Raw genomic sequence first — 17,146 nt, 5'->3', positions numbered from 1 at the left:
TCAATTTTGATTTTTCTTTCCAGTCTTATGCTGGTGGCAGCCACATAGTGTAAAGGCAGTTATATTGTGGGATACCTTAGGTACAAGAATAGCAGAATGCAATCCAAGTAGAAAATTAATTATTTATATAGAAGGGTACCAATTTTGTTCTGCAGGAAGGTATAAAAGTTTACACTCTGTTCAGAACATAGGATCTATTCTGTTCACGTAAATCTGTATTCTGAATTTCTAATCTTCAATAAAATGTTTAATGTCTTTCATATTTCACTAATAGATTCCTTTATTTAAGAATTTTATACTTCTTTTGAAATATTTTACATTTTAAATATTGGTTCCATCTTAATCAGAACTGTGTTGATACATCACCATTGTTGTGACATGTGTCATTTAATCCAAAGCACCCTGAAGAAATTTGTTCCCTCAGAAAGATGAACAAGAATCAGTTCTGGAACTGACATGTTTAATTTCAGCACTTATACCAGGATGCAAATTATGTTTCTTACAGAATATATCTTACGAAATCTTACAAAATAGCCATCTATCTGTTCTTCCTACCTCTGCTTCTTGGAATCCTATTAAACTTGAATACCAGAGTAGTCTCCTTGATATCTATAGATTTTGATATAGCAGGGTGCAGAAGTAATGGTTTTCGAATGGTATCTTGGAATCAGGGACTGGCCTGGGTTGGAAGGAACCTTCAAGATCATCTAGTTCCAAGCCCCATGCTGGGGGCAGGGAATTTTCTAATGTCCATCAAGGAGGGCTGTGCATGTTTGCACAGCAGTAACTGTGTGCTTTTGTCTCTTTCTAACATCTTTGCATACCTAACAACATGTCAAAAGAGCTTCTGTCCCTTCCTTTACCCATGTTAATGACTGACTTTTAAATCCTTTCATTAAAATTGTCATCTGGTTGCAAATAGATTACACAAACCCCATTGGCATAACTCATCATTTGACCTCCTAATGGCCTTACTCAAGCGAGAAGGAACCTGTGCACACTGCCTCTGACACTGCATTTTTTTTCAGGGTTTATGACAGGCCTCATTTAGCATGGTCTCCCCAGCCCAAGACTGATAAAGATCTCGCCTACTGGAGAAGACGAGGACAGGACTTCAGTGTACTACTGAGCTATTCCCAGAAAGCCAGTGGGGAGATGAAAGGCCTGGCTGCAGCCCCAGGAGCACCCCGGCACCCCAAGGAGAATCAGATGAAGGTGGGGACAGGTGCACGGCATGTCAGAAGAAGCGGCTTGCAGGAAAGCTGTGAAGTGCCCAGCACCTGCAAATGGCAAAGTCTGGAAGTGGAAAGCTGGAACCAGCCAAAAAAGGTAGGGAGGCAAATGTCCGAGGGTGACAGGGAGAAGCTGCTTCAAGAGCTGTATTCACTGACACTGGGAGACAATGTACTCAGCTCCCACAGCAGGGGGAAATCACAGTCGTTGCCAAGGGTCCTTTCGCCTGAGAGCATGAGGTGCGTGGAAATGGCCTCCCTGACCAACAGTAACAACTCGCTCAGCGTAACTAAAACCCCCTCGTATCCCCCAAACAGACTGAGTGTGGAACCAGCCAAGCACCATGGAACGGGAGGCCATTTCCTTCCCCTGGTGAAGCCCAAGTATGGGAGGCCTCTTAAGCCTCCATCCTACGAACTGCAGCAGCAGACTAGGGCACCTGCAGAAACCATGGGTTTCCAGGACCACTACCAGAAAGAGGAACCTATCTCCTACTTAGCCAAAGTCAATGAGCCAAGGCAAGATGCAGACTCTGGTTTGGAGCCCCCAGTGTACGTACCTCCTCCTTCTTACAAATCCCCACCTCACCAACACGTGACCCCACGTTCCCCCAGTGAAGTGCCTAACACCGACCCATGCGCCAGCAGTGATCCACAGGGTCCTGCAGAGAGGGTTGTCCCCTGCCAACAACCAGCCATGAATACTTTTGAAGTGGGGGGTGACCCTTGCAAAGACAACCATTTTCCTCATGGGAAGCAAAGCCATGCAAGGCGCCCTGCTGACCACCTGCGTTCCATTCAGTATATTCCCTTTGATGATCCTCGGATACGGCATATTAAAATTGCACCACTGGAAGGTCTGCAGGGCAACTCTAAACACACTGAAAATGCATGTAGTCCCAGTTCTGGTGCTTTGCAAGAGAGAAATCTTGAAGTACAGTACAACAGTGCCTTTGTGGATGCATCAAACTTGTCCAGTTCTGCAAAGGGAGAAAGAACTTCTGACAGCTCCACCCATAGCAACAGATGGTTGGCACCATCCGTTCGAGATCAGGAAAATTGTGCCTTGCAGGACCAAAGAGACAATTGTAGTGCAACTAATCATAGCCCCCGTAACGAAGCCAGCACAGAGTACACAAAAGGCAAACTTTCTGTAAGAAATTCACATATGGACAACACCTGTGAGACTGTTACAAAAGTGAAAAAGTTTGAACCTGGAACTGGGATGCAGAGCAAAAAGAGTTCAAAGAAAAAAATGAATGAAACTATATTTTGTTTGGTCTCCATCCCAGTTAAATCAGAATCCAATCTGCCAGATACAGATAGGAACAACAACATAACTCAGAGCCCTGATAAGAACGGGTTTGATCACAATGGGGCTTTGCAAGAACAAAGTCTCTTAAGTATGTCTTCAACAGACTTGGAGTTACAAGCACTTACAGGAAGCATGACCAATAAAAATGAGTTACAAAAACAAGAGCTGTGGAGACCAGAAGAGTTCAAACAAATGAATGACCTCAGATTTATTCAGCCCACAAAACACAGAGAGCTCAAATATTCTGGCTCCTGGCCAGGTGATCAGTACAAAGACCAGCAGACACAGACCAGTTTCTCTGAAGAACCTGAGAGCCCACAATTTTTCCATGGTACAAAGCCTGGGCAGCCTGATAGTAGCAAACTGCTGTCTCCAAAACTCCTGGGATGTACACCATCCACGATGGGGGCAAAACAGACAGGATCACCTTCTGATGAAAGAGGCTGCAGGCAGAGCGGTTACGGTATGAAGGGCCAGACACACCTCAGCCAGTCTAGCAACAGTGCATTTTCCAGGACTGCCACCTCAGTCCTTCAGGCTCCCTCCCCAAAAGCCCACCAGAGCCAGCCTGTGCCTGTCCAAGAGAGGGAAAATGGCCTTCTTTTCAAGGGAGATGTAGTTAAGGGAGAAACAGGTGCTCCCTGCAACAGTAAAGAGCTGTTTGGGCAGTTCCTGTTGAAACCTGTAAGTCGCCGTCCCTGGGATGCAATTAGTGAGCTAGAAAGTTTTAACAAGGAGCTGCAAGGGCAGGAGGAGAGCACAAGCAGTGAAGAAGATTTGGAAAGTGCTGCAGCTCCTCTGCAGACAGGTGCCTTTATGCAGAGGAGGGAGTCCAGAAATCAGAAGTCAAGCCAGGAGCCAAAACATGGTGGGAAATCAGAAGTGGTTGTGCCAGAGGTGCCTGTATTTAGGTCAGGAAGGGTTAAAAGTAAGTCTGAAAGTTGGAGCATGGGGACAGAGTGTGGTGGTGCCGAGCCAAGAGGTGTTGGCTCTCAAGGCTCCTCAAAGCCAGGCGGGAGCAGTGAAGGAGTCAGGCCAGCAGATGGAAGTCTGATAACAGAAATGGGGATGGGGGAAGCCAAGAGCAGAATGAGCAAACAGCCAGTTCATGTTGGCCCTGTCAAAAGAATTTTGTCCAGTAGCCCAAGTAGTTCATGTCACAGTAATCCTTTCAATAACCCTGTTTTGCAGGAGATGAGTGAAGACCAAAATTACCTAGACTTTGTTAAACTGAGCAAAGGGGCAACTCCCACAAATGACAGGGTATTAGAGAGAGGGTCAGTAGTACGCTTGTCACTAACAAAGAGGAACCAAAGGTGCTCTGAGCCAGATTTGAGGTCAGTGGGACTTGATGTGGCCCCAGAACCTGGTGCTAACAACTCTGATCACTCTTCAGATGCAAATGCAGTGGAAATCCCTGTGAATGAGTCATTGCAGGCAAGAGCTGCAAGAATTTTAGGTATAGATATTGCAGTGGAGTCTCTCCTTCCAGATGACCACGCTGGGCCCCACCCAGGCACTAGCCCTTCAAACGGTGCTCAGGACTTTGAGTCATCATCAGTGGGGAGCACAGTAAGTAACAAAGAAGGAAAAAAAGAGGATTCTTATGAAGGCAGACGAAAGTGTGGCTGGACAGAGAGTGCTCTCTTTGTCAGAGCCGGAGGACGATCTTTATACCCTGATGAATGCCAGGCCACTCACCAAGAAGCCAGCACTAAACCACTGGTAACTGAGCAAGTTGTTGAACAACCTGTGAGTCCCAAGCAAGGTGAGGACCAAAACTTGGTTTGTAAGTCAGCTGCATATCAGCATTCAGAAAAGAGAGTGAGGAGCACCTCGAAAGTGATAGAGACACTCCAAGGCAAGCTTACGTCTCCACCCAGCCGGACTGCCATGGATCGCTTGGTGCGAATGAAAGAAGTTGACTCTGTGTCGCGGATGAGACGTCTGAGCATTAAGAGCGCGGACTCAGGAGAGGAGGTGGATGAGGAGAAGCTGTTGAAGGTCCCAGAGGAGAGAGGAAGCAAACTGGCAAGCTCAGGGGCTGTTTCCAAGCGTGTTATCTCTCTCAGTGAAAATGGATGTTTAGGTGGAATGGACAAGAAGAAGATCGACAGAGATTTTTCTTTAGGTAAGGCCCTGTTATGGGAGATCCAGATGGGTACTTGTTCCTTATGTAATGGCATGATCGGTTTGCTTATGCCCACGTAATGCTGCTCAAATAGTAACAGGCTGTAGGTGGTACTATCCTCATCTGGGAGCCACCCACTTTGCTCTCCTTGTGGAGAAGATGAATGTTCTCTGATCCCATTTTAGGAATAGTTACTGTAAAACTTACTTGTGATATGGAAACTCATTCACAGAGATTGGAGTGCTCCCTAAGGTCTTATCTCTGTCTCATTGTTTCAGGGAATGGCCTGGCTAAAACAGTGGAGTTCAAAGACAGTCACTCTAATGCCAGTGTTTGGGAACATGTGGTGATTTTATCATAGCTGTTCCTTGAATGCCAATTTTTTTCCTCCCTCTAATACTTAAGTAGACACATACTATATCACAGTTCAGAAGAAACTAAAAATAAAAATCTGATGATCTTCTATGAAGCCTCTGGGAAATGGCTGCATATAGGAGCCTGGAAAATTCTCTCTCTCTCATGAATGTTTTCCAGATCAGATGGTGAGAATAACTGTTAACCCCAGGACAAATGGAAAGTTGACTTTTTCAGTGAACACTTTTTTTCCCCCCTATTTTTTGGTGTTTCTGATCTCTACAGATATGTCTATATATATCTACAGATACATCTACACAAGATATAAACTTGTGTAGTCCATATGCATTCCCAAAGTAGCATGAGCTGTTCCCTCTCTAAAACAGTTTTCAAATAGCATTTTGTTGAACAACTGAAAATCAGTTGTTGCCATAGACCTGTGTAAAGGGATAAATCTCCCAGGCCACCTGCCTAGTCTCTTCAATAAATTGGAGTGAGAAAACATACAGCGTGAAAGTTGTTAAATTAGTATTAATCTCCTCCTTCCTTTTATCATCTTCTCTGTTACAGTTGACACTTCACCTTGAAATCTGCACAGGTTATTCATTTAACCTCATTGTTATAAATCTGTTCACAGTTTTCCGGTACAGACGGACTGAAATTAAATGGAGTATACTTTAAACTGGATTTATGCATTTCCATCTGAAAAGAAATGCTTATATGAGCTCTAAGCATTGACTCCTGCAGTCTTGCAGCCTTTTTCTCCATGTCTTTTTCTGTATCCCACGTCTCTTTCTGCTCTGAACTGTTTTTCCCCAGACCAGATTTTTCAAACAGACTAATTCAGCTTTCTTGTACCCATCAGGTCTAGTATGCCCCACATGCATTTCATATGCTTTCCTCCCTTGAGGTTTCTGCTGGAGTGAAGAAAATAACTGTTGTGGTGACATGACTTCAGGGATGTATCAAAACAGATTGTGTGCGTTTTATTGGAGAGTTATTCTGCAGTAAATTAGGTCTAAATTTATCCCTCTTGCTGACAATGCTAGGCTTGTATTCTGCAGTGTGTTCCCGTTGCAGCAGTTCCCTCACAGCCATAACAGCCCTTCCCATGTTTGGATGGCATGAATGTCCCTTCCTGCTGCGCATGTCCAGTACTGCAGGGTGACACACATGGAGTGAGCATGTGGCTCCTCCACTGGCCTCTTCCCATCCAAAGAGACCTTGATTTGTTGATGGCCCCAAAAGCTTCACCTTACCTTAACAGGGCAGGGCTGAAGATTCATGTTTGTAGAAAGGCCTGAAGTTGTGTCTTCCTCTGTTAAGTCTCACTCCAATTTCCAGACTAGCTCATTGGTACCATTGAAAACCCAAATGAGTTGCTTTCAAAGAGCAAATATTCCATTCTAAAAGGCCATTCTATTTGGAGCGAGGCAGGGCGATGTTAGTCTTATAATTGCAGACTGGGCCTGTCACAGAGGCTGCAGCCCTTACCAGAAACAGGTTTTCACATGTATAATGTAGCTTGGCAGACGAACAGTCATCTCTGAATAAGAGCCCTGCCAAAGCTGAGTGCAAGAAGCTCATCTTACTATGCAAATACTGTCATTAGGAGAACATCTCCAAGTGTTCCCAAATGCATTGGATGTCTTTTCTCCTTTGCTGTTTGAAGACATGAGGCTGCTAATCTGGCTTTGTTTCTGGAGAGAGCATTTCGAATGAGCTTAACCAAATGTTAAATAAACATTTCTGTGTCTGTGCTAGAACTCCAACCTCTGTCCCCCTCAAAAGGGTGACCTTGCCTGTCAGTCTGGCACTTTTGTGCCCTTGGTTTAAGTGCTGAGGGCATGGGTAAGCTTTCAGGGAATATACTGAGCCATGCAGAGACTCCATGTTTTGTGGCCTGATTTTCTCCCTCCCCGCCCCCGTCCCGCCTCTCCCTTAAACAGTGAGCACCTGAAATTTTGTGGGGAATTCTGTTAATGTGAATGTGTCTGGCCTTAGGAAAATCAGATTTCTGAAATGCAAATCCATTTTTATTCTTAGGTCAACCTGTCACAGAACAGTTCAGAATTTTATGTTCTAACAGTTTAGATGGTAAAGTGTTTACAATCAAAAAATCGTTTCTGCTTTAGAGGCATTACACACCATCAGTGCATTACACTTAGAAAGATGCAGCATTATCCTAGAGCACGCTAGCCCTCAAAAAAATTTTTCCTGATGATTTTTTTGCATTCACATGGTGTCTGGAAATACCAGAAAAGGCTTAGCAGAAATCATAGGTGTTGCTGGCACAGACTCCTTTCTTGGCTGGCCTAGCAGCTTGAGGATGGTGGGCAAGAGAAGTGATAAAAGATTCTGCACCACGAATCCACCCACTGGGGCCAAATCCAGAAGTCCTTTCTTAGCCAGTTCCCCCTTGACATGAGTCTGGATGCTGCAGATGGACACTTGCACATAGGAGCAAAGATTTCCCTGGAGGATTTTTATGCTCTTTATGTTTGAATGAAGACATTCATTCACATCAACATGAAAGTCCTGAGGAAGAACGTTTTACTCCAAAGTGAGATATTTATGTGTGGAACTGTTTTCATGCTCAGCTGTTTAAATGCGAGTGCTGTGGGAGTACAGCCTACGGGAGGGACGTTTAAGGTTAGCACAGATACTCCGGTTGCGTAAGAGCAGAAGCAGCACGCGGCAGCGCGGCTGCAGCGCCTGTTTGTCCGGGCCCCTCTGTGCCTGCAGACTCCTCCCTAAGTAGCCCTGGCTCCTACACGCCATGACCGTGCACCCCAAGGGCAAGTCCGGTGTCTGCATGATAGCGCTGCGCAGGCACACCTCACAAGGCAAAGCCTTTTCATTGTAATCCTATTCCAGGGTGACGAGGGTGAAGGAAAAGGCTCATGTCTGCTCACTTCATGGCCAGCATTGGGATAAATCCAGTTAAAAAATCTGATAGAAGAGTGTCCTCAGGGGTTTGGGAAAAGGAAAACCAACCTGTGGTATGTCCTGTGAACTGGCAGGAGGGAAGTTGGAAATGAAGAAAAGTGTTAGTAAGCTAGTCCAGTGCTTTAGTGAGTAAGGCTGAAACATGAACTGCAATTTTGCAGACCAAAGTGAGACAGACTAACCATAGTGATGCAATGCAGCTGTGCTTTCCTGTTTTCTGTTGAATTAATCTGAAATGAAGGATTTGCAATCAAATGAAAAGACCCTGATGGCTACATGGCATAATCACTTCTTCAGCCAGCCTTACACACCCTGCGAGGACGCTTGAAGCATTTACTGGTCCTTAGTGTTCAGTACAAGGGGGAGCAAATCTTGTGTCTTTTTCCTTCTTGTCAAAGCACCTGAAAACTGGAAGTAATCACTTAGCATTCAGTGTGCTTGTTCCTACCTACCCAAGGCCTTCCCAAATTCTGTCTCCATGCATTTTCCAGAATTGTTCCCAAATTATACTGGTAAAAATACAGAATTTGGCTCAGGAATGCGATATGTGTCTTTAACGCAGAAAGTCCATTATCAGCTTCTCTTTTTTTAATAAAAACTAGGGAAAATATGTGTCATTTTCACAGCTAGCAATATTGAATAGATTTCACAATGCATTATTAAGAGTGTTTTCTTGTTTTTTCCAGATACATATGACCCCACCAAAGTTGAAAAGGTGTGAGAATAATGAAGAGGAGTATAGAGAAATTTCAGCTCTACTAAGAATGTTTCACTGATATTTTTTTTCTGGGTGCTTTTTGTTTGGTTTTTGTTCTTTAATGTTTGGAAATTGTCTCCATTTGTGATGTTCATGGTGTACTGATAATGCCTTTACCACTGCCACTAGGAATTAGCTATTCATGTCTGAAACTGTTGCAGAGACCACAGAAAAATCTGACTTCTACATTGGAACCATCTGGCTTGGTAGTGTTTAAGACAATACCTGCCATTGGCAAAGAGTTTTCATCTGAACTCTATTTCAGTCTTCAGTGGGGATGATGAAATGCATCAAGTGAGGCGTTACATTGGTGTAAATTTAAACGTGAGAGATTAGTGAAATTATTTTTAAAAGAATGTGAATCTATAAGCTAAACTTCTAAGTATCTACATTCTAAACTTTGTTTAACTTAAGGGATTTTTGGCCATAAGTAGAAAGTGCTGCTGCACTGTGTGGGGGAAGGAATGTGAAAGAGTAGTAGCAAAGACTGATTGTAAAATTATCTCTGACTTCCAGAGTTTGATTTTACTTGGATTAAATACTTCCCACCTAGAAAGAAGAAAACACAAAACCCAAAAGATGGAAGACTTTTGTAGTACAGTGTACAGAACGTGTAATTATAGAAGCTGGCAACTATGTTTCAAACCAATGCAAAGTATACCACTGGCTGTTTTGCACTCAGTATTACCTATTTTTGTTTTGCTGTTTAGAAATTCTTTATATGAAAGTATAGTAGCTGGTTTAAAATAGCCCATTTTAACAAAGTAACTATATTTCTTGTTACAGAATACTATCTATTTTTCTACGATGTAAACAATTGCTAACAAGTGGCAAGTATAAAGAAGTATTATTATTATTATTATAATTATAATTATATTTTAAGAAGACTTATTCCTCTGAGTGGAAGGTGCCCTAAGCAGATTTCACTCATATATCTTAATGCACACACCATATTGCCACTTAGTAATGCTACCTTATTTTGTTCTGAAAAAAAAGCCATCTATCTATCTATGTATGTATGTACTAAAAGGTTAATTTCTATTTTTTCCCCACTCAACCCTTGGATCGTTCTTCTTGGAGCCACTTTCTGAAACACACTGAGAACTCTCCAGGCTGGTGTTGCTGCCATTCCATTCCTAGGATGCTGATTACCAAAAAGCGGGTTTGGATCTTTGTCCCAGTGTTGCCAAGTGGCTCAGATAAAATACTTGCTTGCTTTCTTATCCTTTGTTCCCTTTTGCAGATTATGAGTTTGGATTAGGCCAGTGCACAAAAATAAGCAAAACTGGGTTCTTGCCTGAAGTCACCAGGTGTTGCTGGGGAGAAGTTCAGGTGTCTTTTTGATGGCATTTAAATACATGGCTTTAAATATATTTTATCTGCACACACAAATGCATGAATTACAGAATTTATAATAAAGCCTATGCATTCTGCCTGTTGATCCTGAATTAGCCTGCTTAGTTTCTGTGTCTTTAAAGCCTTTATGTCCATTCCTGTAGGTTTTTTGTAAGTACCCATGTACTAACATTCTTCTGATTACGTGTTCATGTACTTCACCAGTCTATTCTATTGGCCTTTTCTGGGTTTTAGCATAATTTTATTTTTTAAAATCTTGTAATTTCTTGAAATATTTTTCCTAAATCTGTAATTTGGAAAGAACGATCGGGAAAAACACTCATCCTGTGTTTTGGCAGCAAGAATTTCTTGTCTGTAACACATGATTCCGTTACATATGGACTATTTAAAGCTTGCTTGAAAAGAAAATGTGGTGTATAATTTATTTTATTAACTCTTGTGCATGCTGTGTAGCAATACTTGTTGACAAACTGTTCCTACCACTCATACTGTATTCACCTCTCTTCTTCACCATCTAGGACATCTGGGGACTTGTAAATAGCTACAAAACACATTTTCCCCCCGGTGTCTCCCCTTCTGAATCCTGCCCATAAAAAAACAATTCAGAAAGAACTGCATCAACTCTCGTCTTCCCACTTCCCAGTAAAGCTGAGATGTGTAGCAATTAATTGAAAGTTTTAATTTATCCTTGGTTGCTGAAGAACTGTAAATAGTCCCATATAAGCATTCCTATTACTTTCTGTTTATGTCTCCATGGAACAGAAGTTTTCTTTGCACTTTATTTTCTTCTGCTAGGAATAGGTTAATTGATTCCACAGTGTCTGTTTCATCAGTCATGTCAAGTAATTACTTTTCCAAAGCACATAAACATCCAAGATCTAAAAAAAAAAAAAAAAAAAAACAGGCAACAGTATTGCAGGGAAAGGTTTATTGGCCAAGAATAAGAAATTAAAACCTAGAAAGTGGGTAAGCTTTGTTTTGCAGTAGTATGTGACTGACCAGTGGATGAAGGAGCAGAGTTACTCCTCCTTTGGAAATGGTGTATTCCTCTAACAACACTGATAGTTTCATTTGATACAGACAACTGAGGAATCCATGGGGTACAGTTTTCTGAACAGTTGTGCCTCAGTGTTTCTACAGTGTTTATACCATGGGTCAGCTGTTGGAATGGACTGGATGGTACTGTAGCTGAACCACCTTTCCAGAAACCTTTCACCAGTTTGCAAACAGTCAACAGAGAGCCCCCTTTACACCAGACATGGTTAAAAAACAGTAAATGGTGATTGCCAGTGCCTGTCTCAATGGGTACATAAAACTGTCTTGGCAACAGCTGTCACTGGTAATGGCAACAGCAGGAGCTCAGGACTGAGCGGGTGCAAAGGTGGAGGATGTGGCAGGCTGCTTCCAGTGCTTCCTGCAATGCAAGCACAGTGAGAAGTGAGGAACTCTGCCTTTATTCTAGAAGGAAGAGCAGAACTAGAACCTCAGAAATTGTTTTTACAAGCTGCTGTGTATCCAGGTTGTGCTGCTGCTGTGCTGTTGTAGCTGGGGAAGCTGGGGTCGGGGGAAGAGACTGGTTTCATGAGCATTCTCAGAAACTCATGAAATAAAACTCCCAAACCTGACTGATTCATACATTTTAAAAAATGTTTAATGGGAGCACTCCTCAGAACCTGGATGGCTAAAGAGGACCTGCCATCTCCTTCCCTTTACCCTGTTGAAATCCAGAAGGGACAGTCACAGCCTGAGGGGTTGGTGCCAGTAACAGCGGCTGGTGGCAGGGAGATAAAAACGAACACGACGTTCCAGGCTCCTATCTCCTGTCTGAGGGAGAGAAGCCACCCGCGAACTCCGGGGCTGCTGAACAGCCCGAGCCTCGCGGACAGGGCAGGACGGCCTCTCCCGGTGCGGCAGAGGCACGGGGAGCGGGAGTGGGATCGGGATTGGGAGGCGGGCAGGCTCTGCCCGGGGGCGACGCATCTGGGGAGGGCAGCGCGCTCCCTCCTGCGGTTCCCGAGCGCCAGCGGGAAGTTGGTTTCCCCGAAGAACCGCTGTTTGCGGGCCCCACGCCATCCTCCTTGCTAGAGTCGTCTGGAGCTAGACAAAGTGAGGTCTGAGCAGCGCTCCTCAGTGTTTGAAATCCCACCGCCACCACAGCTAAAGGAGGGGATGGGAAGGCAAAGGAGGGAAATGCCTCTAATGACCTGAGACCTCCGCTGACAGAAATGCCCGGTGATACAATACATCTGACCAAGCATCATTCTTCAGATTTTAACTCAAGAAGCCTTCCCCAGGGATAAGAAGGGCTGTTGTATTTCATACCACAGGTTTGTCTTTATTGCAAACACCAGCATCGTGTATCAAAACCATCAAGTTTTCTTGACTCAGCTCCTGATGTGGGGAGCAAGTCTTTGTACTGAAACATCCCATGACTCCAGGAAAACAGGAAGGACAGCATATGCTTAAATTGGTAAAGTCACAGAATTAACCTCTCACCCTTAGAAAATAACTAGTCCCATCAAGCTTATTTAAGGATAAATATTGGAATTTTGTAAAATACTTCTGTTTAATATCACAAATCAATATAAATATCTAGACTTAACATTCTATTGCCTTTGCCACATGAACAGCCAGCTGAATGTTAGTTTTACAGTGCTCGACCTTCTCTTTGGGTTAAAACGTTGATATCTTCTTCACTGCCTCCTTTCAAAGGAAAAAAAAAATAACAGGGAAGTGATTGGGAGAAAAGTAGAAATGAAATGTTCTTGCATTTTAAATGACAAAAGTTCTTGCAATTGCTAAGTGGGTCCTTTTGTCCAGATTCAATATCTGATAGAGGAAAGTATATGTGAGAAATTAATCTTTAGTTGGCAGGAACCTTCAGCTCAAAGAAGATAGACAAAACAGTGCTAAAAGGAATGGAGAGAACTGACAGCTTGTCAGACTTTTGAATGTTTTACATAAAGCTGTCCTTTTGGAAGGCATTGGTATTTTCTTGGTTGAGGATCAAACAAACCCCTAATTTCCCTCCACTGGCAATAAGCCACAGTGCCGCAGCCCTAATTTACTGGAGTGAGTTTTAATTACAAAATTTAAACTTCTATTCTTCTACATAATCCAAATAAAGGTTCAAGCCAAAGATTTCATGAGATGATGACTATATGACTGAATTCATTAGAAAAGTTGGGAAATTATGATTTCTTTTTCAAATTTGCATGAAAATGTTCACTGTACCGCCCACGTGGACTAAATGAAACATGTTTACCATCAATTCTATTTTTAAAGAAAAAAATAGTATTTCAAACAAAGAAAAAGGGAATTTCTGATATCAATAGCAAAGCCCAAAACCACAGTGCTACCTCCCACCCATGCTGAAAAATATGTTTGCAATATGGCATGCAGAGCTGCACAGCAGGGACAGGGTGAAGGGAACATAAATCAGAATTGACCGACACATGGCTGAGATTAGAAATAGAAACCACAATAACATACATATTATAAAATGAAGGAGGAACTTTCTACCCTTAACAGCCACAATCAGACCAGCAGAGAAAATAATCAGAACCATTCTGAAAGCCATTCCTGACCTGGAAGGAAAACAAGAAGATATATGTGCTAGACAGAGTATCAATATCCATGTGTCTTTGTCCTTATATGATACAGATAATTCTCCACACTGACTTTTAAGATACTGTGGCCTTTCTCCAAAGCTAATACTATGTCATTGCCTTGGTTTTCTTCTCTAACTAGTCCACAGGCAGATTTAGTGGGATAAAAATAGAGGAAATAGGGGTAAGCAATTTTAATATTATTTATATGATACCAGAAGGTGAATGTGTTTTAAGAATTTTCTTTGTACTCTTTTCCTGCATAATGCCAATACTGTTTCTGGGCTTACATGTAAACCAGAGGGGTGCCGTTATTCAAGACAAGACATTTTCCAAATAAAGATTTTGCATGAGTACACTCCTCTGTGATGTTGTTGATGTTGTTATCATGAAGTAAAATGGAGCATGTGCTCTGTTGTTTGCACTGCCTTCAAGAAAGATAAATGTATTGGTGAAGTGTTAAAAGGCTGCAGTATTCTCCAGGGGTCTGCTACCTCCAAAACTGGTCATGACTGGTCTGTTACAGCATCAGGTACAGATTTTTTTTTTTGCTTTAAAGAATTTCTTTCCATATCCACATTGTCTCAGATCAGCACAGACTGTAGTTCACTCATTTTCAGGTTGTGTTCTGTTTGTCTGCTACCTGTAGTGTGTGTTCTGCCTCTCTGTGAGAGTGGATTCCTCCTTTACTGCCTGGCAACCAGCCATGTACAGCGGCCAAACCTACGCTGCCAGAGCATTTTCCACTCCATGTCAGTGTTTTCCCCTCCCTTTGCAAAAGCTGATATGGCACTGGGATAGTTTACTTTGGCTGTGTTGCAGTAAAGAATGGCATGTTCTGTATCTGTGCTGATAGGGCTTCACGAGAGCTAAGTTATCAAGTTAATACAATTTTTTTCCCCAGGCAAAAGTGTAGGTTGCTCATGGCTAGAATGTGCAGCTCTGTCTCTTGTCACTGGCTCACAAGCAGGTTAGACCTTACTGTCACACTCACATGTATTGGTTGCTGTGTCGAAGCAGTGGATTCATCCCAGTACTTCTCACCTGTCACCAACAAACCTGTGGAACAAAAGACCCAACAGATCTGGGGAGGCTGAAGGTAGAAATCATTGTGGCAGTTTTGCTCTCCTCTTCATCATCCAGCCAACCTGATCTCACTATACCCTCTCTTTCCCCATCTGCTTGAAGTATAAAAACCTCTAGCCTAGCATAATCCCATCTTCCACCCAATTTGAGTCTAGAAACCATTTTTCCTACATATTTTCTGCTGGTAGGAGAATGCAGGTGTTCAGTTCTTTTCAATTGCTGATATATGGGGGTTTTTTGTTTCTACTCTTTACCTTAGTTTTGATCCCTGAATCAATTCCAACATGTTGTTCATTACTTTTTGCAGATGTACATAACAGAATGGGCCCATTTGCTATCAGCTACAAATGGCAGAAGTCCCCAGGGTCCAAACTATCCTGTTACATTGAGACCTGACATTCAAAGCAAGGGGCTGGCCGTATGTTGGGGAATCCACACACAGCCCCATAGGAAAGGTGAAAGCATAAGAGCAGAGACCTTTCTGCACTTGCTCCCACCCACTCACACTCACCCTCTCTGCTGTATCAAAGCTGATGCCAGCCCCTCCACTTTTGCTCCACTGAGCTGTCTCTCACTTTTGCTGTTGGATGTCACCTGGCCAGCACTCACATGGCATGCTTCAGGGGGCACATGTTCTGCTTGCTGCCACCAGACAGGGACTGGGGCTGGCCAACATAGTCTGTGCTCCCACCAAGCAAATCTGTCGGTGCTCAGGCCCACCCTGGCCTGCAGAGCACATCAATGGGAAAGCATAGTGGTGGCTAAGGGTGAGCAGAGGTTGCTCAGCTCTCACTCAGAAGTTTCCTTGTTAAGTCAATCAAAAACCCTCCCTGCTGCACGGCTTCCCTTCACCCCCTCTCCAGCACTAGCTGGGAGAGCCACCAGCTCACTCACCCTTTGCCACTTCAGCCCACACATGCCTGAACCTTGATAATCGAATAAGACCCTCAGCTCTTATCTTACTCTATGCACACCTCATCTTCCTTATCTCTCCCACTGACCTCTCACAGCCCATTTGTTTGACCTTTCTGGGTAACAATGCTATGTTACCAGGTTCAATTAAAGCTACTTTATCTCTCCAAATCTTCCCTTTCTTGGGGAAAGAAAAACAGCCCTCTGGAATCACTTTGCAGCATTTATGCAGTGAGGTGCCAGCCTGCAGAAGTGTGATACCTCAGGAGATGATGCAGAAAGGAAGGAAGCCAACTCCTTCCTTTTATCCCTTAAAAGAAGTTCACTTATTGTAATAATAATTGAAATCAAGGCAAATGCTTGGGAAAAAAATAAAGGAAAAAAACCCCTAAAATCTCTTTGAGGTGCTATACTATGCTCTGTAGCAGTGTATTTACAGGCTAGCTGTAGCTCACTTTGCCATCAACAGCTAGTCCTTGGGAAGGGCTGGGCAGATGTTGCCCTAACCAGGGAGCTTCAGCTTCTCCTCTTACCCCTTTCCTGCTTGATTTGTATTTATATTGCAACATATTTAGACTTCCTTTCCAGGTACTGCCCCAGGTACAGCTGTTAGCCTTGGTTTCAGCATAGTAGCAACAACAGCCAGTACCCTGAAACCCACTGAGCCATGAGCATGGTGACCTGGCCAGCTCATGTCATTTGAAGTGGCAGGGTTATGACATTTTGTGGGCAGGAAAGCTTGTCATTTGTCCCATTTTCTCATTATTATTTTAGTGTAATGTTTAGAGTATAAAGGAAGTCCTCTGCTCTCCCAGTGGTGGGTCACACTATAAATACCCCAGATGGCACAGGACAAGGAGGGCTGTAAAACTCAGGATGTGGGTCACAGGATGGCTGTCTGCTTGCTGTCTGGGAGAACACGATAATAAACTCCTGCAAAGAGCTCTGATAACACCACATGAAAGGAATACAAACACTGTGGAGATCTTCGGCTGCTGTAAAATGTCACCGGTCTCTTCAGTTCACGATACGCTGCTTTTCTTATTTCCTTCCCTTCTCAGCCTCCTCCTGAGTGCCTGAGGTTGAAAAGTATCCACAAATCATTTTTTTCCTTCTGCATTAATTTTCAGCTCCTTTTCCCTCTCAGTACAGACACACCTCCGTGTTCCTGCAACATCCTCCTTACCAAATGCAGCTCTCATACAATTCCGACACTTCAGCCAACAGTCCCCTGGAGGATATCAGCACCATGCCAAAAATACAGAGCCCTTTTCCCTGCCCCCAAGAGACACAGGCACTGACAGCAGGGAGGTGGGTCAGGACAGTCAAACAGAGGCCACCAGGTTCCTGGGACGGATTTTAAACAGAAACATTCCGTATGTAAAAATCATCCCTTACTCTCCTGGAGAAGTTAAAAACAAAATTCAGGAATTTTGTCAACTCTTG

The 17,146-nt window shown here is 43.4% G+C and overlaps 1 protein-coding gene across 2 annotated transcripts in view; it reads left to right on the top strand.

Moving 5' to 3' along the window:
• JCAD (junctional cadherin 5 associated) overlaps window positions 1-14,058 on the top strand; it is a gene marked incomplete at its 3' end in the record, with an annotated part of 32,453 nt that extends 18,395 nt beyond the window's left edge. Inside the window, exons 3-4 of one of the 2 annotated variants that reach the window (XM_082302952.1) lie at window positions 1,029-4,678; window positions 8,668-14,058. In XM_082302952.1, coding sequence (XP_082159078.1) covers window positions 1,029-4,678; window positions 8,668-8,702 — 3,685 coding nt within the window. Of the gene's footprint in view, window positions 1-1,028; window positions 4,759-8,667 lie in introns of those variants that run through there. The other variant, XM_082302951.1, reaches the window with a different exon arrangement.
• Window positions 14,059-17,146: the final 3,088 nt, after the last annotated feature.

This window comes from Coloeus monedula, assembly GCF_965178545.1.
Source record: "Coloeus monedula genome assembly, chromosome: 1".
NCBI lineage: Eukaryota > Metazoa > Chordata > Aves > Passeriformes > Corvidae > Coloeus > Coloeus monedula.
Note: the sequence above shows the minus strand (reverse complement) of the source record. Positions and strands in the feature narration are given on the sequence as shown.